A 24,684-nucleotide genomic window follows, 5' to 3' on the forward strand; every position below is an offset into this window, starting at 1 on the left:
CTGAGGGATTAAGCATGAAGTATAAACTAAATTAAGAAATATTTTTAGGATTCTTGTCTAGGACTCTTAATTGTACATTATTATAGCTCTAATGTGTCTATGATATTTTTTATATTAGTGTAATCTATAGTCTATCAGAAGCCAGAGTAGTCAAGTAAACGCCAGAATCAATTTTACTTGTAAATAAAGAACAGTCTGATGCGTAGACTTCTCAATTTAACAAGATTGCCATGATATCAATCAATCTTTCCATTTTTTTTTCAGTGTTGCTATCTTTTAATGAACTTCACCATCAAATTTGACCTATTACTTTACCTGGGCCAATACTAGTATTGAAAGGGCAAGGAGGCTAAAATGACCTCTGTCTGAAATATGACCAGGGAAACCCTCTTCCTGCAAAGAGATGGCCTTAGATTTTCTTTTAGTGCAGGAGTTGTCCTGCTCTGGGCCTGACCAAAGGAAAGCTACTGTGTACTGTGCTTTGGCTCTTTGAACCGTACGATAATAGATTCTAACCATACCAATGCATGCATATGAAATAAATCTAATGGCAGAGCTAGTTTACTACTCAGCCTTTTTTCTCTATCTATTTTTCTAGCATTTCCTTTTTATGGGATGCTTCAACCTCATTAGTATTTCAGGAAAAAACTGGACCCTGTCCATCATTTTGGTTGTTGCTTTCCTTTTCCTGGCAGACAGAGCCTAAAGTTTCAATAGAGGAAGCAGGGAGGGATACAACACATTCAGAGTTTATGAAAGATCTTACTTACCATCAAAGTGAAGGCTTCCAGATACTCCCACTCTGTTTTCTTATGATCTTAAGTCTTTGATGAGAATTAAGGACTGCAGCCAGGGTTACAGAAGACAGGGAGAGGTGCGTGGCAGAAGGCACTACTCAGTGTCCCGAAGCTGTTCATTAATTATAAATGATGTTGCGGACTGAGCAGAAACTATTAATATCTTCATAATTTCTACGTGAGCACTTCTGAGAGGAATCTTAATATGTACACTTAAATGAATATTTTCCTGCTAGCTTCCACTGCCTTTTTTTTTTTTTTTTTTTTTGAAGTTAAGACCTGATATTTGGCTCCCTTCCTGTTTATTTTTTATGCAAGCAAATGCTCCTTTTTTCCCCTGCTTTTTTTTTTTTTTTTTTTGTGAAGCATTCTCTAGTGGGTTGTGTATAGACTTCTTTTTTGATGGAAGAAAATTGCATAAACAGTTCTTCAACTTGGGACAGTTGGTAAGAGAGAAATATTATTTTATCTAGAACTCCTGATGGAAAACATGATTTATTTACTTAACTTTTTACATTAGAGAAGGCTGCAGACTAGGGGGGAGGAAATGTATTCATTCCTTGCTGCCTGTAGTACATGGTGAAAAGGTCCAGTCCTGTCTCATTTTCCCCTTCATCACTGGGTGTGTGTTTCCTAAGTCTTCTGTTGGTTTCTTTTGTTTATTGTTTACTAGGTGCTGTGAGGTCTGCTCTTTAATGTGCCTCGTCCTGTTCTTCTGCCACAGGGTGTGAAGACATTTACTGATTTGTCCTCTGCTCACGCTACCTCTAAACAGCCATGCGCAAAAGAAAGAGGAAAATTGCATCTTGTTGGTCAGCTCCTCACACATCATTCAAAAACTGTGCCCTTAATATAAGAATAGTACAGTCCCTCTTTATTTCATTACAGAGAGGTATAGCGATTCATTACAAACCATGCTCAGAAAAGACATCATCTGGAAACCTGATAATTATTTTGACGTGAATAACGGGGAAAGCATCTTAATTTTTTTGCCTTGTTAATGCTTCTAACTATCGGCACAAATGAACATGCCACTTTCTGCATCATAACCTCACTCTTCCATTTATTTAAATGTCACTAGGGTGAACTTTCCTACTTAAAGTTGTTCTAAGTAGGAAAAAATGACTCTGAAAGATATACATGGTGAATATCAAGACAAAAATATATATGGATTGTTTTGCTTGCTTGTTAAATTAATTGGGAATATTCAGTGCTCATTAGGTCCTGGCTCTGTTTCCAAGTAAGAAAAGGCAATAAACAGAAACATTAAAATCAGGACACGCTCTGTGTTACCATTTTCAAATCCTAAGACTCTACATCTATATCTACATCTATGTATTTGTATCTATATCTGCATCTATATATCTTTTGATGAGCATTCAGTAGCAGCTTTGTCTTTTCAATTAGTGACACTGTCTTAAATCGTAGAAGCTCAGAAACAAAACTGGCGCAAATATTCTTGCCTCTGGTTGAATTTACATTCTATCCTGATGTTGACAACAAGTTACAGACATGCAAAACCTCTCCCTCCAAAACAGCACTGTGCAAGGATGATGCTTATTGTATCTGGAGTTTATTGTATGGGCCAGGCTGTCCCTTTCCCATAGTGTCTTCATTTATTATGCTAATTGACTTTCCAAGCGCAGGCAGGAGGGTATCCGCCTTGTGAAACATTCTCGGCTGGCGGGGGGTGGGGTGGGTGGGGTTAAAAGCAAACCTGTTTTGTGCCTGAATAAAACCAAAAATCGGTGTGCTTCTTTTCAAAGACAGGAGGGTCAAAACCACGGTTGTTTTTGTTCCCATGCAGTTATGTAACCGTGGAGACTTGTTTCTTTGCTTTCAGGATTTGTACAGAACACATGAAAGCTAAACAATAGGCGGGAGTCACAGGAGCAACCCTCGAGCTGTGTCTTGGAGTCTGTCCTCCTAGGTTTGGGAATCTCCAGTTCCATCTCCAGCGCTGACTGTGCGTGTGCGTGTGTGTGCGTGTGCGTGTGCGTGTGTGTGTTTAGTTGGCTGGCACGCAACACACTTCCCCAGGGTTGTGCTTCCTTTTCCCTGAGATTTGGCGAAGGGTAAAGGGTCGGAGTCACATGGATACAAAGCATCTGATTAACGTCCAAGTCACCGCTGGGGCTGCCGGAGCCGCCTCCCCTCCAGCCCCGGCAGTGCGAGGCCAGAGCCGCGGGGCGCGGTGCGCAGGTCCCGGGCGGGAGCCCCATCCCCCGGGAGGGAGTGGCCTCGGCACAGCCCCCCGTCTCCCGCGCCCGACTCCCGGCGGGCGCCCCCTCCTCCGCCCCCGCCCCGGCCTCTCTCCGGCGCGTAAAGTCGCCCGGCCCACCTCAGACCCGGCGGAGGCGGTAACTTTCCCTGCCGGCCGCGCGGGGCCGGGGCAGCGGCGGGCGCGCGGGGCAGCGGCGGGCTGCACGGCGCCCACCATGAGCGACGAGAGCCGCGGGGACGGCCGCGCCGAGAGCGCCCGGGACCTGGAGAAGCAGCTCCGCCTGCGCGTGTGCGTGCTCAGCGAGCTGCAGAAGACCGAGCGCGACTACGTGGGCACGCTGGAGTTCCTGGTGTCGGTGAGGGGCTCTCGGCGACACGGGGCGCGGGCGGCTCGTGCGGCATTGTCTGCGCGGGGACCGGGGACCCGTCCGGGCATCGCGGGCACCCGAATCCGCGCGCAGACGCTGGGTGCCCGGGGGCGGGGGTCATTTTTAGTGCCTGGAGACGCGCCGAGTGGCCGGGGCGAAAAGTTAGCTCGCGTGGGAGAAGGCTGTGGTTCAGGGAATCCCTGCTGCCCCGTCTCTCCTCACTCTTCTCTACCCCCCTCCCTGGTCTGCTCGAGTGCGTTGTGTCATTTTTTTATTTTTATTTTTTCCCTTGTCTTCCTTCCCGGGGATTTTGTTCGAAGACTCTGGCAGGGTGGTTAAAGTCTGTCAGCTACATTCAGGTACCTAGAGGGAAAAAAAAAATATCCTGATTCTTCTGGAGCTTGAGTTCATTATTCCGGTTACATGGCAGTGAAGTCCCTTTGGAGCATAGGATTCTGGTGAGGGGTACGGAGGGCAGCGGGGTTATGACCTCCAGCAGCTGTTGGATATGAAAGCCACGTGTAGTGCTCACCGCATCCTCGTCCTACTGTCTGCTCCCCCCGCACCCCAACCCGGGGTTTAAATCTGCTGTTTAAATCCCCCGCTCCCGTGGCTTCAGCTCCCGGGTCCCGTGTTCACACTGAGCCCAGGAAAGCGGTAGAATAAAACTCCCACCCAGCAACTTCAGGATTTCGTAGAACTCGCAGGAACTTTGTTTCAGAGTTTCAGCTTGACTCACTGGAAGCCTGCATTGAAAATGTTTCACTCATGTGAGGGCCAGGAGGGGCAAAACTGAGTGAAGGAAACTTCTTAGACGTCACTCAAAAGTTGAATTTTTTTTCTGTTCACCGCTGCAAAGACAGAGTCTGAGGGTTGGTTCCTCTCCGCCCAGATGCGCGGGAGAGCATCATTCAGAGACTGAGGAACCTTTAGCCTTTGCTAAAATCTCCCTCAAATCTTCTAACTTCCTCCTTCCACCATCCTATTCCATACCCCCTTGGTCTGAAGGGGAATGTCTCAAAGGCCAGACTTCCTGCTCAGCTTTGTAACAGAGGTAAGCTATCTGCCGAAAATCATGAAATTCACTCCTTGGCTCTGGCAAGAAGGAAAGAACACTGTCTCGAGGGATGTGAGATGCACAGGTTGGCTTCTGGTTGACGTCTCAGATTAAAATCAATATACTTGAGCCCCCAGGGGCCACATTCTTTGGAAAGGTGTGGGTGTTTGAGAATATACTGGTAATTGGTGATAAATAGAATTGTTGTACACTTCCATGCAGCAATGTCAAAAAAGCATGTTTTTAAGGAAATTTGACTTTTCATAGCTTCTGATCTGGCTTTCTTGAAACTTTGCTGGTGACCAAGTCCTTTGGCTTTTGAAGAATCTGGGTGACTGTTCAAGTTGCGTTTAGGTACTCCTTTCAGGAGGTGTATGAAAAAATACTGAGCAAAAAGAGTCCTAATTTACAGAAATAGACAGCTAATCTAACCTACCTTAAAAACCAATTCGTTGACCTTTATTTAAAACAGCAGTTTTTCCTCTGATCTTAACACCTGATTATTAAAATTGATAATGTAATTCTGTATAGAGTTAAGTCAGAAATTATGGGAGGTTTAAAATAAATTGCATTTTCCTCTTTACAAGAAGATCGTTTTATGATTTCATTCTTATGTCATTCAGAAATTATGGACTCTTCCACTTTTTCTTTATTTGCTATTTTTTATGTACACGTTCACACACACCACACACACACACACACACACACACACACACACACACTAATTGACCTGAAAGTCTTCCGAAACAAGGGTTAACCCTGACTTCCTTTTAGTCTTATAAACGTTCAGAGTCTAAGATCTACTTATAATACATTATTAGATTTTCTTTTTTGGGTATTAATTATAGCAACATTTCATTCTCACCTATTTTATGTGGTTACCTTCAGTTGACAGTGTCAATGTAGTTTTAATTTTATCCTGAACTGATATGCACCAAGAGCTTTAAAAATATTCAAACCCTTTTGCCTGGTAATTCCTTTCCTAGGAATCCATCCTAACGGAATGGTCAGAAATGCAGACAAACAAAAGAAGTTTTTCTTTTTTTAAAAATACCTGTATTATTAAATAAGTGCAGTGGTAAATTTGCTGCAGAAATTGGATAATGAATTCCTAAGTCAAATTTAAATATTTGTTAGATTAGTCATTGTTTTTGATTTCTGCCAGTGCTTCAAGTCTTCAGCGTGAGTGAAGGTAATTCTTATCTTTATTACAGAGATGAAAAAACATATTTTTGGTTTTACCGAGAACCTATTTTTACTTACAGGCCCATAAAGAAGCAAAGTTTGTATTATTGCTCTTGATTAAATGATCATATGGCCTGAGGGGAAAACTTTTTTTTTTTAATAAGATGCTTTCTCTTCTCATTTCCAACTTTTGGCCTTTTAAAGAGAGAGCACCTCCCCCCTCATCCCCCGACCCCCAGATAGTCCATGAACATTGCCTTTTTCCTCCCCCAGATGTATCAATATGTATGATCTATATGCACCTTCTCTCTAGTCACCACCCAGGCACACACTTCTAGATTGAACAAGGCTCTGACCTTGAAGCTGCTGTCATTTAGAGTGGCACACTCTTCCCACGTGCCAGGCTTTCTCAGGCCTCTTGTGCGGTATGCAGGATCTTAATTCTCCAACCAGGGATCAGATCCGTGTCCCCTGCATTGGAAGCTTGGAGACTTAACCACTGGACCTCCAGGGAAGTCCCTCAGGCCTCTGCTCCTCTGTTGCGCTTAGCAACCTGCTGGATTCCTACTGGCATTTCAAGGCTCTTCATCTCCTTCAGTAGAACTTTCATGATCCCATCCTCCCTCCTGCCCAGGCTGGAGTGCTCACTGCTTGGTACCCACTCTTCCCTGTAGTCACTGCTTCCATGGCACCAAAGCAGGCGTAGGCAGGATTTGTCTGCTTTTGTCTCATTCTTCTAGAATGGAAGCTTCTTGAGGACAGGGCCACATTTTACTCGTCTGTGTTTCCCTGGACTTTTGTGTAGTGCTTGTGACACTGTAAGTACTCAAGAAATGCTTACTGGACGAAGGAATGGAGGAATCAGTGAATTCATCCATCTTCTAAACCTCCCACCCATTTTTAAGGATAGTTCCTCAATGATCCGTAAATTTCTGATTTTTTTTTTTTGCCATTGGGTCTGTATAGATAGTGGAAGTTACTTAAGTTTCACTCAGGCACATATGTATCATGTAATAAGAAGCTTTAAATTAAACATGTAGTACCTGCATAGAGCCTGTGCTCTGCAACAAGAGAAGCCACCGCAGTGAGAAGCCCACACACCGCAGCGAAGAGTATCCCCCGCTCGCTGCAACTAGAGAAAAGCCCGCGCGCAGCAGCGAAGACCCAGTGCAGCCAAAAATGAATAAATAAAATAAATACATTTATTAAAAAAAAAGAGAAACATGATTTAAATCTGGCATCGAGGTATTAAAGACTTTGTAACACACTATTATTTCAGTTCATTGTAGTCTAAATTTTCTTTTGGGACCATGGACATTATCTGGATTCATTATTTTTAGGTTGTAGATAAAATGGTAGAGAGTGATGGAATTTGTTTGAGTTTATGTTCTTGTTTTGCTTGGGAAATGAAATTCTGTGCTTCATTAGAGTACTCGAAAACATTTTTTTTCAAAAAAATGATTTTATGGACCTAATTTCCAGTATTTGATGTCCAGAGTCTGGACAGTCGTAGGTGGTAACCGGTTTTCTGGAGAAAAGAGCAACCAGGGCCGATTTCAAGGATGCATCTTATATAGTCGCACAGGGCTACCCACTCTGAAGGACCTCAAGCTTAGTTTGATGCTCTGCCATCACTGTCTTGAAATTCTTGCTAATTTTATCTTTGAACTTGGGCTTTGCAAGTGAAGTCCAGTGGGACAACAGGGTGTGAGCAGAGCAGATACACAAAAGAAAACACCGAGCTTTACACCTCAGTACCTTTAATAGCACTTTTTGTCTTGCCTTTTGAATAAAAGGTCTCACGTTTGAATTTTGCACCAGGCCTGGAAAATTGTGTAGACACATTTCACTGTGGCAAGTGACGTTGAGGCAGGGTGATCGTGTAATTTTTGTTTAAATTGGGACACTTCTGAGGGTGCAGGGGTGTGCTATTAATAATTACACAGGGAAACAGATGTAAACTGGGATTGTTCCTGGCAAATCAGAAAGCACGGTTATTCCCCGTTGTAGGCACATTAAGACAAAAACTCGGAGCTATGTGTCTTGTCGTAAGCAAAAAATTTAGAAATTTGTTACCTGTCTGAGCCTTGACCTCAGATACCCCAGAATCTTGAGTCCTGTCTCTAATTGCTATACAGAGCCACAGATGTTGGCCATGCCGAGTGTCTGATTTTTGTCTCTATTATATTCTCCTCTGCCCTTTTTCTGTGTCTCTGAGTCTCTGCTTCTTCTCTGTTTCCCTTTGGTCAGTTTGGCCCTTGCCATGGTAATCTTGGCTTCAAGACAGTGACAGCAGGTTGCATTCTATGTGACGACAGCCAGAGTTAGTACGGTGCTTTACAGTGTATACTGAGCAACTGCATATTTCTTATCTGACTTGGCTTCATGTACATGCATCTCTTACCTCTTTCAGATGGTGCTCCTGAGAGCTTCTGGGTTCTGGGGTTTGGCTTCAGGGGTCCTCACAAAAGGTCGGAGGAGCTGAATTGTATGGCTTCAGGCCCTCCACCCAGGCATCTCCTAGCACAGCCCCACCTTCTGATTTGTGTTATTGTTAAAACAGTTAGAAAACCCCCTCCTCTGGATGGTAAACTCTGAGAGAATAGGGATGCATTTACTTCCTCTGTACGCTTTTCTTGGCCTCATCGTGGTGCTTTGTAAATAGCAGGTGCTCAAGAAAACAAACAGACAAATAAAGCAGAAGCAAACAAAGGGGTTTGAATGAATCTGAAAACAGCTTCTTTCAGTCATGGTCCGACGTTTCTAGGCAAAGATAAATAGATTCAACACGTTATGCTTAAGCTTATGTTATGGGTTGATCTGTATCCCCCACAAAGTCATACATTGCAGTGTGAACCTTCAGTCTCCAAACAATCACAGTGCCGTGTGGGAGGTGAAATGATAGAGTAATAAGCAAAGTGTCAGGGAGGCATCAAGGGATGCCCTCAGCCTGGGGTCGAGGGAAGTTTGGGGAAGAGGTGATAATAGAGCTGGCTCCTGAGGAATGAGGAGGAATGTGCCAGACTTGGAAGAGAATGATCCATCCTGAGAGAGTAACCGCGTTAAGGGTGACCATGGTACGGCAGCCCGGGGGTGCTGGCATGCCCTGACATGCTCTAGATGCTGAAACGTTCTTCATTAAAGGGGATAAACACTTCTGTATGCTTTTTGGCTCTTGGTAGGAGATAAGGTAAGTTCAGGCCAGTTTGAGAAGAGTTCCATTCTTAAGAATTCTGACTTCAACCAAAGCCAATGGGAAATCAGTTGTGAGGGGACGCTTGCCCTCTTATTAATAATAAACAAGTATGAGGGCTTCCCTGGTGGCGCAGTGGTTGAGAATCCGCCTGCCGATGCAGGGGACACGGGTTCGAGCCCTGGTCCGGGAAGATCCCACATGCCACGGAGCAACTAAGCCCATGCACCACAGCTACTGAGCCTGTGCTCTAGAGCCGCGAGCCGCAACTGCTGAGCCCACAAGCCACAACTGCTGAAGCCCGCGTGCCTAGAGCCCACGCTCAACAAGAGAAGCCACTGCAGTGAGAAGCCTGCGCACCGCAACGAAGAGTCGCCCCCGCTCGCCGCAACCAGAGGGGAGCCTACGTGCAGCAACAAAGACCCAATGCAGCCAAAAACTAAAAAAATAAAAAATAATAATAACCAAGTCTGAGGCCTCCAAGGTTGGCACTGGGAAGGGGGTCTCTCATGGGAAGAAGTTGCCAGGCCAAGATTCCCTGAATCTGTGTCTTTGCATTTGGCCTTGGGATTCCTTCTGCTCGTTCTCTATTTCCGCCACCTTCCTGGCCCTCAGCCTACACTGCTTATTCGGTCATCCACATGCTCATCTTAATCTGGGACAGGTTATAACCTTCAAAAAGTTGTTACTGTTTACTAAAGGGGAGCACAGACCAGTAATCCCGGAAACGACACAAAACATAAACATCGTCTAGTTTGTGTAACACAGATTTCTGCTCCTAGCAAAGTGATCTTGCTCTCAGGGTCTGCAGACCCTACCCTATTTTTATCCTAAGCCTTAAGACAGCTCCTGTTTGATCCCCCTGACTGGGCACTACTCCTGGGCTGACTTGGCTGGGTTCTGTTTTTCTAGTCGTTAGCCTGAATGTGTATTCATGAGGGTGGTGTCAGGAAGCAGCCCTTCAGATGCCTTGACTCTTGTAGTAAACATACTGTGAATTAAATGCGGCTCTTGCATAATTCTGATGTTTGGAGTGTTAATCATGTGGCTAGAACTGACTCTCTGTACAGAGGAATGTGTCTTTAGTCTTAAGGTTTCATCTGCATAATTATACTGTGTTATAACTTGATGACATTAAAATGAGTAGTCTTTATTGAGATTAGTTATGTTTCTTGGCAAGAGAATTCTGTCAGCAGGATTGAGGAGCAAAAGTTGAAGTCTGGTTACCCATTAGGAGTTTCTGCCATTTCACTGGTCCAGGTAAGAACTGTGGAATGTTTGATCGAAGGTGGAAACGATGATGAAGATAAAGAACTAAACCCAAAGAAAACGCAAACAAAATCAAACCAAACCACAAAACGTCAAACACCCAACCACCATGAGACATTCCTTGGGTAGAACCTTTAGTATTTACGTTCACTCGGAAGTGGAGGTTTGAGTAGAATGGAGAACGTTAGGGTGGCCTCTAGTTTGAAGATAGGATCGGGTGTGTCGTTAATTCAGAAACGGGATGCGAGGGGCAGAACCGTGTGGAGAGGAAGAGGAGAGTGGATTTGGTTTTCAACTTGCTGAGCTGCAAGTTCTGCCGTGATTTTTGAAGATAATAATTTGGAACTTAGGCAAGAATTTAGAGATCGACAACGTCTTGATAACTAATCATCTATATCGAAGCCATCAGGTAGATGAGATGGCGCAAGGGGAGCAATTCAAGGAAGAAAACATGCTGACCAAGAGTAGGATGTAGGAAGCTGATACTTAAAGTTTAGGGGAAGGGGAGAGTGCCCTGGTGACTTGAACTGAGCTGTCAGAGGTTGAAGCAAAGAACCAGGAGAGAGTGATCTCCTGAAAGCCAAGGAAGGATCTAGTTGCCGGAGGAAAGGTTTCTTTCAACTCTCAGAGTTTTACAGAAGTAGGTAGTGTGAAGACTGAAGAGGCCACTGGATTTGGCAATTAGAACATCATTAGGGCTTTGGCTTCAGGAGCATGTGTGAGCAGAAGCCTAAGAGTGAGCTGGAAGACATGACATGAGTGGAAGCTGAGGAGATGAAGACGAATGGAAAAGCTATTCAAGGAGGTTGGTGATAAATGCAAGGGGAGAAATAGGTTATTAACATAAAGGGATAATTTTTGTCTAGGGATGTTTGAGGGAGATGAGTATAGCCAAGGAGAAGGAGATGATAGATAAAAACAGGGAACTAAAGCAGCGGTAGCAGAGCATTGTGGAAGTCAAATGAATCTTCTGGTAAATCAAGAGTCCCCGTGGCACTGGGAGGCAAGGAAGGCACTTGGTATGTTCCGTGGTATGCCACGGAACATACCCACAGCAAAATGTCAGGACAGAGCCTAAGAACAAGCAAGCTGTCTCTCGTATATTTTTAAAATTCCGCTGCTTCTTTAGTCTAGAGCTTTTGGAGACTACTGGGGTGGCCTTTGCACCTCCCTGTGACAGCTCACCAGCAGTTCTCTCTCCTGCATTGGGACAGTGGGGTGAAGAGCACGGTATAGAGCACGGGTTTAGGTTAGGGGGCCTGATGACCCAGAGGGTTGAAGTCTTGGCACTGAAATTTACAAACAGTGTAGCTTTGGGCACCTCACCTAGCCTCATTATGCCTCCTTGCATATTTGGAAAACACATTCGATACTATCTCACAGGGCTGGCCTAAAATTAAATCAGCTTCTGTAGGTGAACTGTGAAGTGTGAAATGTGACTTTTTAAAATGCAACATACAAATTTAGAAGTTAGAAGAGGGAAGTAAGTTCCCCTGATTTATTATTACCTCTGTTATGACTAGGTTCAAATCTTGGAAATAATGACATAATCATTTTTTAAAATCATGACACAAATTGTATAAAATTTATGCATTACATTTAATGCACATAGCAATCATTGTGCACACTTTTAAAAAAGAAACACTGGTTTATCTGACAACATTTTAGTCTGATTACATTTTTTCTTAGTACTTGTCTTTTGAGTGTTCTTTTACTCCATACCTGGCATTATATTTTAATACCAAATAAGATTGTTATGCTTGAGTTTTGGGTATAACCTATTTGACCTAAAAATAGTTGTTCTTGTTTTTATTAATTCTTTAAAAATCTTATTTATAATATTTACTTTTCATAACAGATGCATTTTTATTATTCTCAACTTAGTAAATGTTTCTTTGCTTGAAAGTGTGGTTGGGTCACTTTTCCAATGGTTTTGAGTGAAATCATTCAAATCCTGACACATCTAATAAAAACATTTTTTTCCTAATTTTTTTCCCCATTCTCATGAACTATTGCATTTGATCCATGAGTTCAGTGATTGTGATTTTAAGAAAATTGATACGTTGAGGTTCTGATATTTAAACACTTCTGATTAGTTTAGATGATTTCAGACTTTGAATCTGTGAATAATTTGTTTTTTAATTCTAGCCTTGCCGTATAGCTAAGTATAGTGTACAAAAAAGGACCTATCTCATTGGAGAATATCTAAGCCCAAGGACATTATGTTCTGTCATTAATGCTAAATGCATATTTTCCATGAAAAGGCAAGCCCTTCATTTGAAAAGGTTAAATGGTATAATACTTAAGAAATGACTCCAGCTGGTTAAATTTAGAATACTGATATGAAACTATTTTCTGAGTTTATAGCAAAAATCTAGCAATATAGAATATGAATGGGTAAGCATTTTTATTCAGTTTAAAGCTTCATTTCTCTGAGAAGGTCAAATGAGGGTTGATATCTATGTTTGACTTTGCTTTGCCACTTTTGTGAGTTTAATTATCTATTTAACTTGTCTTCTTGCCAGGAGGAGAGGCTTTATAGATGGTGACACATTTTCAGTGGTTATGCAAGAAACATTGATGTTTTCCTTCAGTGCCTTGTAATGCCTCCACTTGGCCTTAGTTTCTTGCTCCCTTGGATTCTCGTTTTTTTCTTATTTGAGACTATTGCCCCAAAGAAAGAAATCTTAGGATTCCAAAAATGACATCTCACATTCCAAAGTTTTATTTCTGTCAGTAACACTAGGGGAAGAGCTATGGAAAGACATTATTTTCACCTAAATGTTAGTCCCACACCCACACATTCCAAGATTATTTTAATAACTCATTATTTTCCCAGAGGTGAAATTATGAGTAAAAGGGACTTCCATTTTATATACTGTATATCTATGTCATGTTTGACTACTTTGTATAACCTTAATATATATAGAAATATTTTTTATTTATATATTTTACATTTCACAAATTTTCTGGAATATTCTAGATACACCTTTATCTCAATTTTTTTTGTCCCTCTTAATAATGAGATCTCTGGCAGAGACTTCTAATTACCTCCAATATCCGTTATTTTTTTCTTCTGTAGTAATAAAAGTTTTAGCATGATTGTCCATCTTAAGGCTACATTTCCCAGCCTCCCTTGCAGTTAAGTGTGGGCATGTGTCCTGGTTCTGGTTCTGGACAGCGGATTGTGAGCAGAAGCAGCATGGGTAACTTCTAAGGTATTCTTTTATAACAAAAGACTGTGCACTCTCCCCCTTCTCCCTGGCTGGTATGAGGTGGTGATGGCAGGTGATGGGGCAGCCATTTTGGACCATGAAATAGAAGTCACATGTTGAGGATGACAGAGGAACAAAAAAGGAGTCGTTTCTTTATTAAAGAAATCTAACCTGTAGCGTATCAAAAATGGGCCTGTAAGATAAATCAGTATTTATTGTATCTAACTCTGTCCTAGTCATTTTTTTGAAACTTCACATTTTGCTTCCAAATTCTTATTGATTTATGCAAATTATTAACAAATTGGCAAACTTTAATATATTTTTTTGCCTTTGTCTTGTCAAACAGAGTAATCTTAATATTTAAAATTTATTTGTAGTTTTTCTTTAATGAATCTTCTCTAGCTCAGCAATGATTTCCCAGGATTATGCTAAAACTCTGCTCTCTTCTTTTCTACTGGTATATTTTAGTTTTTTTCTTTAGAAAAAGAACAGTTTTCTTTTTAAGCCTGTACTTCTAATTCTTTTAACGGAAGGCCAGAATTTCTGTGTTTATTATATATATTTATAAGGATGTTTGTTCAGCTGCTTTCTCTGAGGCCAAACAACAGTAGTTTAAACAACACAGAAGGATGGTTTGTGAATATGGAAGTGGTATGTAATCAACATGCCTTTCTTGCATCCTCCCTTGGCGCTCTGGTTATTTAATTTTTCAATACTGTTGCCCAACAGTGTCCAGGGGAGTGAGCAGCTCAGCTCCATCAAGTCATTCAGAGACCTCTCTGGTCCTTCTATCTTATTGCTCCACCGTCCCCTAGGACCGACTAAATCAGAGTCTGTACGACACAGAGCCAGTATCCATATGGTTGAAGTTGGCTTGCCAGAACCGCTTTCATGTTCCAGCCCCAGAGGGACTGATGATGGTGGGAGACACATTCCGCAACATCACTTGCACTGTCATCCCCTTGGCCAGAACATGACACGGCTGAATCAGCTGCAAGGGAGGCCGGGAAATGTAGTGTCTAGTTGGGCAGCCGTGTACAGCTGTGATGTGGGGAGTTTTATACTAAAATTAAGAAGTGGAGAATTCATACTGAGAGACAAAGAGTAGTCTCTGCCACCTTTTCAGAGTCAGTGATACTTAGGCTCATTCCTCAGAAAATCACTTATATTAATTCTTGGATTCCTTTACTGTAAGAACGTATTGTACTAAAATACCATTTGGATTATTTCACCCTAAAATGATATATTCTCGCCCATATAGAGGTCCGTTTCATATATGTATCTCTTTACATATGTTTGTAAGGGTTCCCTAAAGGTTCCCCCCCCTCCCCCATTGGCTTTGGCTACAGGAAGAATTTGAGAGATTTGGAGATTTTGTGTGATTTAAAAATTTTTTGGAAGTCTCCCCCTGACGAAAAGAAGTCCCAGGATAATCTGGAAATCATTATTCTGTGTTTGTTTCGTGTCAGGCACTGCATATTCCTGTGTAACTCACAACTCCCTTCAAGGCTTATATCCTTGTAACTCACACCTGAGGACACCCTGATGAGCTCCTAAGTGGGAGAGTGGGGATTCTGAGCAGATCCATTGTGTTGCTGGTGATTCGCTGGCCTGGGCATTTCTAGGTGGTGGGAGCAGTGTGATTAATCAGGACTAGGAAAACCAAGGCAGGTGTTGGGACCGGGACACAGAACTTGTTGACTCCGGAGGTACACAGAGGCTAAAAGACAGGAAGGAACAGTAGTTCGTTTCAGGGAAACCTTCAAGAGCAAGCGAGCAGCAGAAGCTCACTGTCAACCCAAGACAGGGGGCAGAGCCAGGCAAGCACTCAGGAGGCAGGGATTACCCACAAGTCAGGAGTTTCCCTTACGGAAGTGAGGAAATGCAATGACCTTTAAAAAATAGACAACTCGAGCTCTCGCATTGGTAACGTATCATTACTGAGACTAGTTTCAGTGTAATTGAATTCCTTCTGGGTCAGTTGGGATCTCTGTGTGCTTATTTACTTAGTACTTCACAGCAGGTTTGAAGCTGTTAAATATAAATAGCGTTAAATATAGCTCATATTTATTCCATATATGATTAAATCATAAAATATTGGAGACAAGTGTCAATTTTACACACACACACACACACACACACACACACCCCTTCTGGTCTCCAAAATGTATGTACTGCTTGGCATTCAATGGATATTGTATAGATCACATTGGTAGAAAGCATTAATGTAATTTAAATACAAATGAAATGAATCCCCAGAGTTAAATGATCATTATTCCTGGAGTGTTTTGTTTGCCAAGCCTACTTCTTTTGATGGGTTGGATGAGGGAGGGTAACTGGCATTCAGGTAGTCACAGAATGAAGTTTGATAGCTAGCCCCTGTTATTTAGATAGGGGCATTTTCCTTAGTTTCTACCAAGGACAATTAGTACAACCGTATAATTGTATAATCTTAGAGTCCAAAAGGGAATCATGCTATGGATGGATGAGTATAGTTTTCTACTGAAATATGAGAAGTTGACATTTCTCCTGTACATTTTTCAGTGAGCTAATAATCCTCACATATAAATTGCACCTTCTCTGTATGGTGAAATTTTTTGAGAGTAGCAAATATTCTTTGGGATTTACTTCCCTTTTATTTAGTTTGTACTTAAGGGTGACCTAGTTATAAGGAACGTGATCAGTTGGACTGTCAGAAAATTTGAGAGTTAGGTTGATACTTGAATGGATTCTTAATTTTAAACATACACATTTCCATAGTTGAGAATTTAGGTCAGATTCAACTTTCGTGGTATTACGAAAATATAAGCAAATGTTAGGAGAGATCCAGATAGCCAGCCAGGATGTTTGAATAAATTTTTTAAAAAGGAAAATCTTCTAACAACATTTAAAGAAAAAAATAGCTTTATTCTATTGTATTATATATCCTCCCTACAAATTATTTTCCAGCCTGCCAGACTTCAAATTCAATTCTATGATATTATAGTATTTTCTTTAGTATTTAATGTCTAAGTGAAATTTGCAGTAATTTTTTAATAAATACAGAACTAAAAAAGTCTATTAAAAAGTACCACAGGAAATAGTATGGAGATTTCTCAAAAAACTAAAAATGGAACTACTATATGACCCAGAAATTCCACTCCTGGGTATATATCCAAAAAAAACCCCCAAAACACTAATTTGAAAAGATTCACGCACCCCAATGTTCATAGCAGCATTATTGACAATTGCCAAGATATGGAAGCAACCTAAGTGTCCATCAACAGATGAATGGATAAAGAAGAGGTGGTATATATATTCAGTGGAATATTACTCGGCCATAAAAAAGAATTAAATTTTGCCATTTCCAGCAACATGGATGGACTTGGAGGGCATTATGCTAAGTGAAATAAGTCAGACAGAGAAAGACAAATACTGTATGATATCACTTACATGTGGAATCTAAAAATACAACAAACTGGTGAATATAACAAAAAGGAAGCAGACTCACAGATATAGAGAACAAATTATTGGTTACCAGTGGGGAGAGGGAAGCGGGGAGGGACAATAAAGGGGTAGGGGAGTAAGAGATATAAACTATTAGGTATAATATAAGCTACAAGGATATATTGTACAGCATGGGGAATGTAGCCAGTATTTTATAATAACTGTAAATGGAGTATAACTTTTGAAAACTGTGAATCACTGTACTGTACACCAGTAACTTACATAATGTTGTATAGCACCATACTTCAATAAATGACATTCAGAATATTCTAAAAAGAAAAAGAACAACAGAGGATGGAATCAGAGTGATTTTTTTTTATTTGTTTACAAAACCAACTTGTTTATTTTGGGAAAAACCTTATTTTCAGCATAGTATAGCTTATGTGTCAGGTCAGTTTAAATAATAGCTCTAATATGATAAGCCTTATGATTTATCCTCTCCAATAATTGTTTTAAAAAACATGGAATCTAGATATTTTGATTCTTAATGTTCCAGGGACTATTTATTGAGCACCTACTATGTGCCAATCACTGTTCTTCGTACAGGGGATATATCAAAGATAAGAATTAAAAATTCCTAATTTCATGGGGCTCCCAGTCAATCCAGGAGATACAAGAGAAATGAGTAAAATGTGTAATATATTAGTTACTCTAAATGGCAAGGAGAGTGAATGAAGCAGATGGGGAATAAAAATCTGTGTGTGTTTTGACATTTTATATAGGATGAAAATGCAGGAATTCACTACTTTCATATTTCTTTCTGTAAGTCTAAAAATGTTTACTTATTTATTTATTTTTTAACATCTTTATTGGAGTATAATTGTTTTACAATGGTGTGTTAGTTTCTGCTTTATAACAAAGTGAATCAGCTATACGTATACATATATCCCCGTATCTCCTCCCTCTTGCGTCTCCCTCCCACCCTCCCTATCCCACCCCTCTAGGTGGTCACAAAGCACCGAGCTGATCTCCCTGTGCTATGTGGCTGCTTCCCACTAGCTAGCTATTTTACATTTGGTAGTATCTATAAGTCCATGCCACTTTCTGACTTCGTCCCAGCTTGTCCTCAAGTCCATTTACTACGTCTGTGTGTTTATTCCTGTCCTGCCCCTAGGTTCTTCAGAACCATCTGTTTTGTTTTTGTTTTTTTTAGATTCCATATATATGTGTTAGCATACAGTATTTGTTTTTCTCTTTCTGACTTACTTCACTCTGTATGACAGACTCTAGGTCCATCCACCTCACTACAGTCCCTCAGTTTTGTTTCTTTTTATGGTTGAGTAATATTCCATTGTATATATGTGCCACATCTTCTTTATCCATTCATCTGTCGATGGACACTTAGGTCGCTTCCATGTCCTGGTTATTCTAAATAGAGCTGCAATGAACATTGAGGTACATGACTCCTTTTCAGTTATGGTTTTCTCAGGGTATATACCCAGTGGTGGGATTGCTGGGTCATATGGTAGTTCTATTTTTAGTTTTTTAAGGAATCTCCATACTGTTCTCCATAGTGGCTGTATCAATTTACATTCCCACCATCAGTACAAGAGGGTTCCCTTTTCCCCACACCCTCTCCAGCATTTATTGTTTATAGATTTTTTGATGATGGCCATTCTGACTGGTGTGAGGTGATACCTCACTGTAGTTTTGATTTGCATTTCTGTAGTGATTAGTGATGTTGAGCATTCTTCCATTTGTTTGTTGGCAGTCTGTATCTTCTTCGGAGAAATGTCTGTTTAGGTCTTCTGCCCATTTTTGGATTGGGTTGTTTGTTTTTTTGATATTGAGTTGCATGAGCTGCTTTTAAATTTTGGAGGTTAATCTTTTGTCAGTTGCTTCATTTGCAAATATTTTCTCCCATTCTGAGGGTTATATTTTCGTCTTGTTTATGGTTTCTGTTGCTATGCAAAAGGTTTTAAGTTTCATTAGGTCCCATTTGTTTATTTTTGTTTTTATTTCCATTTCTCTAAAAGGTGGGTCAGAAAGTATCTTGCTGTGATTTATATTTTAGAGGGTTCTGCCTATGTTTTCCACTAGGAGTTTTATAGTGTCTGGCTGTACATTTAGGTCTTTAATCCATTTCGAGTTTATTTCTGTGTATGGTGTAAGGGAGTGTTCTGATTTCATTCATTTACATGTAACTGTCCAGTTTTCCCAACAGCACTTATTGAAGAGGCTGTCTTTTCTCCATTGTATATTCTTGCATCCTTTATCAAAAACAAGGTGACGAGATGTGCGTGGGTTTATCTCTGGGCTTTCTATCTTGTTCCATTGATCTATATTTCTGTTTTTGTGCCAGTACCATACTGTCTTGATTCCTGTAGCTTTGTAGTAGAGTCTGAAGTCCGGGAGCCTGATTCCTCCAGCTCCATTTTTCTTTCTCAAGATTGCTTTGGTTATTTTGGGTCTTTTGTGTTTCCATGCAAATTGTGAAATTTTTTGTTCTAGTTCTGTGAAAAATGCCATTGGTAGTTTGATAGGGATTGCATTGAATCTGTAGATTGCTTTTGGGTAGTATAGTCATTTTCACAGTGTTGTTTACTCCAATCCAAGAACATGGTATATCTCTCCATCTGTTTGTATCATCTTTAATTTCTTTCATCATTGTCTTATAGTTTTCTGCATACAGGTCTTTTGTCTCCTCAGGTAGGTTTATTCCTAGGTATTTTATTCTTTTGGTTGCAGTGGTAAATGGGAGTGTTTCCTTAATTTCTCTTACTTTACCACATTCATTGCTTAGCTGTAGTAGTTTTCTGGTAGCCTCTTTAGGATTCTCTATGTATAGTATCATGTCATCTGCAAACAGTGACAGCTTTACTTCTTCTTTTCCGATTTGGATTCCTTTTATTTTTCTCCTCTGATTGCTGTGGCTAAAAATTCCAAAACTATGTTGAATAATAGTGGTGAGAGTGGGCAACCTTGCCTTGTTCCTGATCTTAGCGGAAATGGTTTGTTTTTCACCACTGAGCATGATGTTGGCTGTGGGTTTTTCATATGGCATTTATTATGTGGAGGTAAGTTCCCTCTATGCCTACTTTCTGCAGGGTTTTTATCATAAATGGGTGTTCAGTTTTGTTGAAAGCTTTTTCTGTGTCCATTGAGATGATCATATGGTTTTTCTCCTTCAGTTTGTTATATGGTTTATCACATTGGTTGATTTGCGTATATTGAAGAGTCCTTGCATTCTTGGGATAAATCCCACTTGATCATGGTGTATGATCCTTTTAATGTGCTGTTGGATTTTGTTTGCTAGTATTTTGTTGAGGATTTTTGCATCTATGTTCATCAGTAATATTGGCCTGTAGCTTTCTTTCTTTGTGACATCTTTGTCTGGTTTTGGTGTCAGGGTGATGGTGGCCTCGTAGAATTAGTTTGGGAGTGTTCCTCCCTCTGCTATATTTTGGAAGAGTTTGAGAAGGACAGGTGTTAGCTCTTCTCTAAATGTTTGATAGAATTTGCCTGTGAAGCCATCTGGTCCTGGGCTTTTGTTTTTTGGAAGATTTTTAATCACAGCCTCAATATCAGTGCTTGTGATTGGTCTGTTTATATTTTCTATTTCTTCCGGGTTCAGTCTTGGAAGGTTGTGCTTTTCTAAGAATTTGTCCATTTCTTTCAGGCTGTCCATTTTATTGGCATATGGTTGCTTGTAGTAATCGCTCATGATCCTTTGTGTTTCTGCAGGGTCAGTTGTCGCTTCTCCTTTTTCATTTCTGATTCTATTGATTTGAGTCCTCTCCCTCTTCTTCTTGATGAGTCTGGCTAATGGTTTATCAACTTTATCTTCTCAAAGAACCAGCTTTTAGTTTTATTGATCTTTGCTATTGTTTCCTTCCTTTCTTTTTCATTTATTTCTGATCTGATCTTTATGATTTCTTTCCTTCTTCTACCTTTGGCGTGTTTTTGTTTTTCTTTCTCTAATTGCTTTAGGTGTAAGGTTAGGTTGTTTATTTGAGATGTTTCTTGTTTCTTGAGGTAGGATTGTATTGCTATAAACTTCCCTCTTAGAACTACTTTTGCTGCATCCCATAGGTCTTGGGTCATTGTGTTTTCATTGTCATTTGTTTCTAGGTATTTTTTGATTTCCTCTTTGATTTCTTCAGTGATCTCTTGGTTATTTAGTAGTGTATTGTTTAGCCTCCATGTGTTTGTATTTTTTTTACAGGTTTTTTCCTGTAATTGATATCTAGTCTCATAGTGTTTTGGTCAGAAAAGATACTTGATATGATTTCAATTTTCTTAAATTTACCAAGGGTTGATTTGTGACCCAAGATACGATCTATCCTGCAAAATGTTCCATGAGCACTTGAGGAGAAAATGTTCTCTTCTTTTTGGATGGAATGTCCTATAAATATCAATTAAGTCCATCTTGTTTAATGTGTCATTTAAAGCTTGTGTTTCCTTATTTATTTTCATTTTGGATGATCTGTACATTGGTGAAAGTGAGTTGTTAAAGTCCCCTACTATGAGTGTGTTACTGTCGATTTCCCGTTTTATGGCTGTTAGCATTTGCCTTATGTATTGAGGTGCTCCTATGTTGGGTGCATAAATATTTACAATTGTTATATCTTCTTCTTGGATTGATCCCTTGATCATTATTTAGTGTCCTTCTTTAAAAATATTTCAAAATAAGTTTTATTTTTAATGTTAACCTTAATAGGCAATATTCAAGAGAAAAGTGTTAATCGGGTCACTTGTTTTAACTCCTCCATACAATTATAATTTAGTGGTGAAATTCCACCCAGTTATACATTGCTAATAGAGTTAACAGAGCAGATTAGCAAAAGCATGGTGACTCGGAGACTTAAGGGTTTAACCAGGTAATTTTTGCTGTCACCGTTTAGTACCCTAACTTTAATATAATAGACATTTGTTTTTTGGAGGTGCCAACTCAAAATCTGCTCCCTCACTCTGTGACGTATCCATATCGCTGAGGAGCTGACAGAGTGTTTGCCAATAGGTTTTCAGGTCCCGGCAGCTTGGCGTCTGGTGGGAACTGCAGCCGATGTTAGAATACAGCATTGGTGGGAACCTTGTGCTTTGCGCCGTGCTCCAGTGGCAGAGAAGCTTCTGCTGGCAAGGAAGTATCCTTTAGCCCCGAGTGGATGGAGGCATGGACGGGGGCTGAGGGGCTGGAGCTCTTTCATGCACAGCATGATCTGAAGTCAGTTTTCTAACCCTTACCTTACATGACCTCAGATGTATTAAAAGCTAAGGTAGGAAGTCCTTTCCATACATTTTTCTGATAAAAGGTCTTTTCCTGAGAGGGCCTAGGAAGGTAAGGAATGTACCTGGCAACCCTCAACCCTCCTTGTTCCCATGGTGTTGTCTCCCTGGTGGCCTTACAGAAGGACTCCCTTGAGCAGGGTGGACAGCTGGATGCAGATCCTTACTGGCCTATGAAGTGTGATTGGGAACCATTGCCAGAGGCTGGGAGAGTGGGAGGTCACTTGAGGACTGTGGAAAATATTCCCTTTCTCCTCAGCATCCTGGGACCTTGTTTCTTGCCTTGCTGTCAAGAGAGTTGGGAGCTCAGATTCTGATCCTGAATTTTTCTTCAGGGTTCATTCTAGAAATGATATTTTTGAATCAGCCTTTTGTGGGGCTTCATTCTTTAGTTCCCTGAAATCCGTAGCTTGAAGGAAGGGAAATAGATTTATTACTATCGTCATGACCAACTTCAGAATAGAAACTGGTGAATAATTATACTTGACTTTACAGAAGTGTAACTGGAGGGAAGGGATTGAGCTGGCTGGATTTTTTTGATAAGGTTGTGTGCTTTCCTCTTCCGTTTTTCTTTGGAGACCATTCTATGGCTAATACATCATAAAAGTTAAAAGGAAGTGCAAACACAATGACCACAGAAAGTGTAAACCTTTTCCATTCACTTCTTTGTGACATTTGTGAATTGTCTGCCTAATTGTTCCAAAGTAAGGAAAAACTTGGGGTTCTTATCTCTCCTTTATCAGTGGCACTGGTTTTGTGAGTGTGGGGTGATGCTGACAAAACTGGGACTCAGTCCGCCTTAACGGTAACAGCCATTGTAGCAAACCAACCGCAAGAGTTAGTACAAAGTATACGCAGCGGGCTTAAAGGCAAGTAGATTTGTCTAATGATGTAATGCAAGATACAGTGCCTGGGAGGGAATCAGATATAGAGCATCACGCTGTAACAATGTTCATTCCCTTCAGTAGCTCTGCCTTGGGGGCTTTGGGATTTTCTGCCCCTCCCTCTGCTCGGTGTCTCAGTCCTTGTCCAGGCCCTGAGTCCCAGAGTCCCAGGAGGAGGCCCTGAGCGCTGATGGAGCTCATTGCTCAAGAGCACAGCGAACGAATGCCTGCCGTGGGGGTGGTCACTGGGAAGCGAGGCTGGATGTAGAATTTGGTCTAAGATAACATCTGGACAAGCCAGAGGGTCATGAAAGGAACTGGGGTCAAGGGTTAACACAGCTGAGGTCTCTGCACTCTGTGACACAGAGCCAAGGAAGCAGCCTCGGGGGATCTCAGCCACCTCTTACACTTGAGAAATGTAGTTCCTGTTGCTTGACCCCTTCCCACGCTGTCTGGTCATCCCCTACCCCTTGCCTTGCAGGATCCTCTGGCACTGAATCACAGGGTAGCTTCCAGTACAGACTTTAGGCTTATGATGACTTCTGAGGGACAGGTGATCCTATAATAATCAAGATGAGGACCAATATTTGTAACCCAAGGAGAAGCAGATTACTGCTTTTATTAAACCTATTTCCTTAGGTGATGAGAATAATCATTTGAGCCAGTTGGTTTATAGTTGCTCCCTTGGTTCATTTTCCACCGAGGAAGTTTTATTAATGTTTTACGATTTTTGTGTAATTTAGAAGAATACTTACCAGCCATCAGGACCTTTCTTAATAAATCAAGTCTCGTCTAATCTAGAGACTGTGCCCTTAGGAAAAGCTTGAAAACTTTCCTGATGACTTGTTTGAAAGTTGCTGTTTATTTCGGTCAGCAAGTTCAGTTTGCTGCCATTGTGTAAACATTAGAAGGATTGTCTTTCAGTTCGCTTATGGTCCCAGGTGGACACAGGTGGAATGGGTGGCTCCAGACAAAGTGAACAGAGTTGGAGGATCTTTTGCCCATCATCTGAGCCTGACTCCGTCTTAATGCCTGTAATTCAAGTTTCTGTAGTTCAGTTTTTTCTAATTCCCATCACCTTAAATTCTTCTCCTTGATAGTTTATACTATTGTGTTACTTGTTTAGAGATTCGGGAAGCTTGGAAAAATAATGAGAGAAATGAGTCACCTCCATTTTGGGAGATGCAGAGCAAAGTGGCTTTCTTGATCGACTTGATGGTGTATGTTTGAGTAGCAGTTGTTGAGAGTGAGGTTAAGATCTGTTTCTTGAAATCCCAGTCTCCAAATTTCATGTCAAACAGTGTAAGACTCAGACACAGTTTAGTCTTCAAACAGCCACCCCCCATCAAAACCAAAAATGAATGAAAAAACCCCAAACCTCAAACAAAAGCAATTCCTATTCATAGGAGGAAATACTGTCATGATCATCAGCCTTTCAATGACATGGGATTATCTATCCCAGTAAAAATAACAATACCCCTAATCTGTTTTCAGGCTTCTATGTCTCTGATGGAACTAATTTACAAATGAAGGGCTGGCATTTTACTTTGCAGTTCTCAGCCCCACCAATCCCCTCTGGAGACTGGGTTGGGCTGACAGTTTGGGAATATACACCAAAAATACTTGGAGTTAAGAGTGCTCACACTAGTAGCTACAAACTCATGTTTTCTTGATCAAGAAGTAAATCGTCTTTTGTCTTTAGAGTAAGGGATATGAAATAAATCAAGAGGAAATTAGTCTTCTCTTCTGAGATGGTGAGCAGTTGGTGCCTTGCGTGAGGC

At 40.9% G+C, this 24,684-nt stretch overlaps 1 protein-coding gene across 1 annotated transcript in view; it reads left to right on the forward strand.

The window, feature by feature from the left end:
• The first annotated feature begins 3,235 nt into the window (after positions 1-3,235).
• Positions 3,236-24,684, forward strand: part of PREX2 (phosphatidylinositol-3,4,5-trisphosphate dependent Rac exchange factor 2) — a 291,490-nt gene continuing 270,041 nt past the window's right edge. Inside the window, exon 1 of the mRNA XM_007448492.1 lies at positions 3,236-3,376. Within this exon, the coding sequence (XP_007448554.1) occupies positions 3,236-3,376 (141 nt within the window). The remainder of the gene's footprint in view (positions 3,377-24,684) is intronic.

This window comes from Lipotes vexillifer, unplaced genomic scaffold (assembly GCF_000442215.2).
Source record: "Lipotes vexillifer unplaced genomic scaffold, Lipotes_vexillifer_v1.1 scaffold815, whole genome shotgun sequence".
NCBI lineage: Eukaryota > Metazoa > Chordata > Mammalia > Artiodactyla > Lipotidae > Lipotes > Lipotes vexillifer.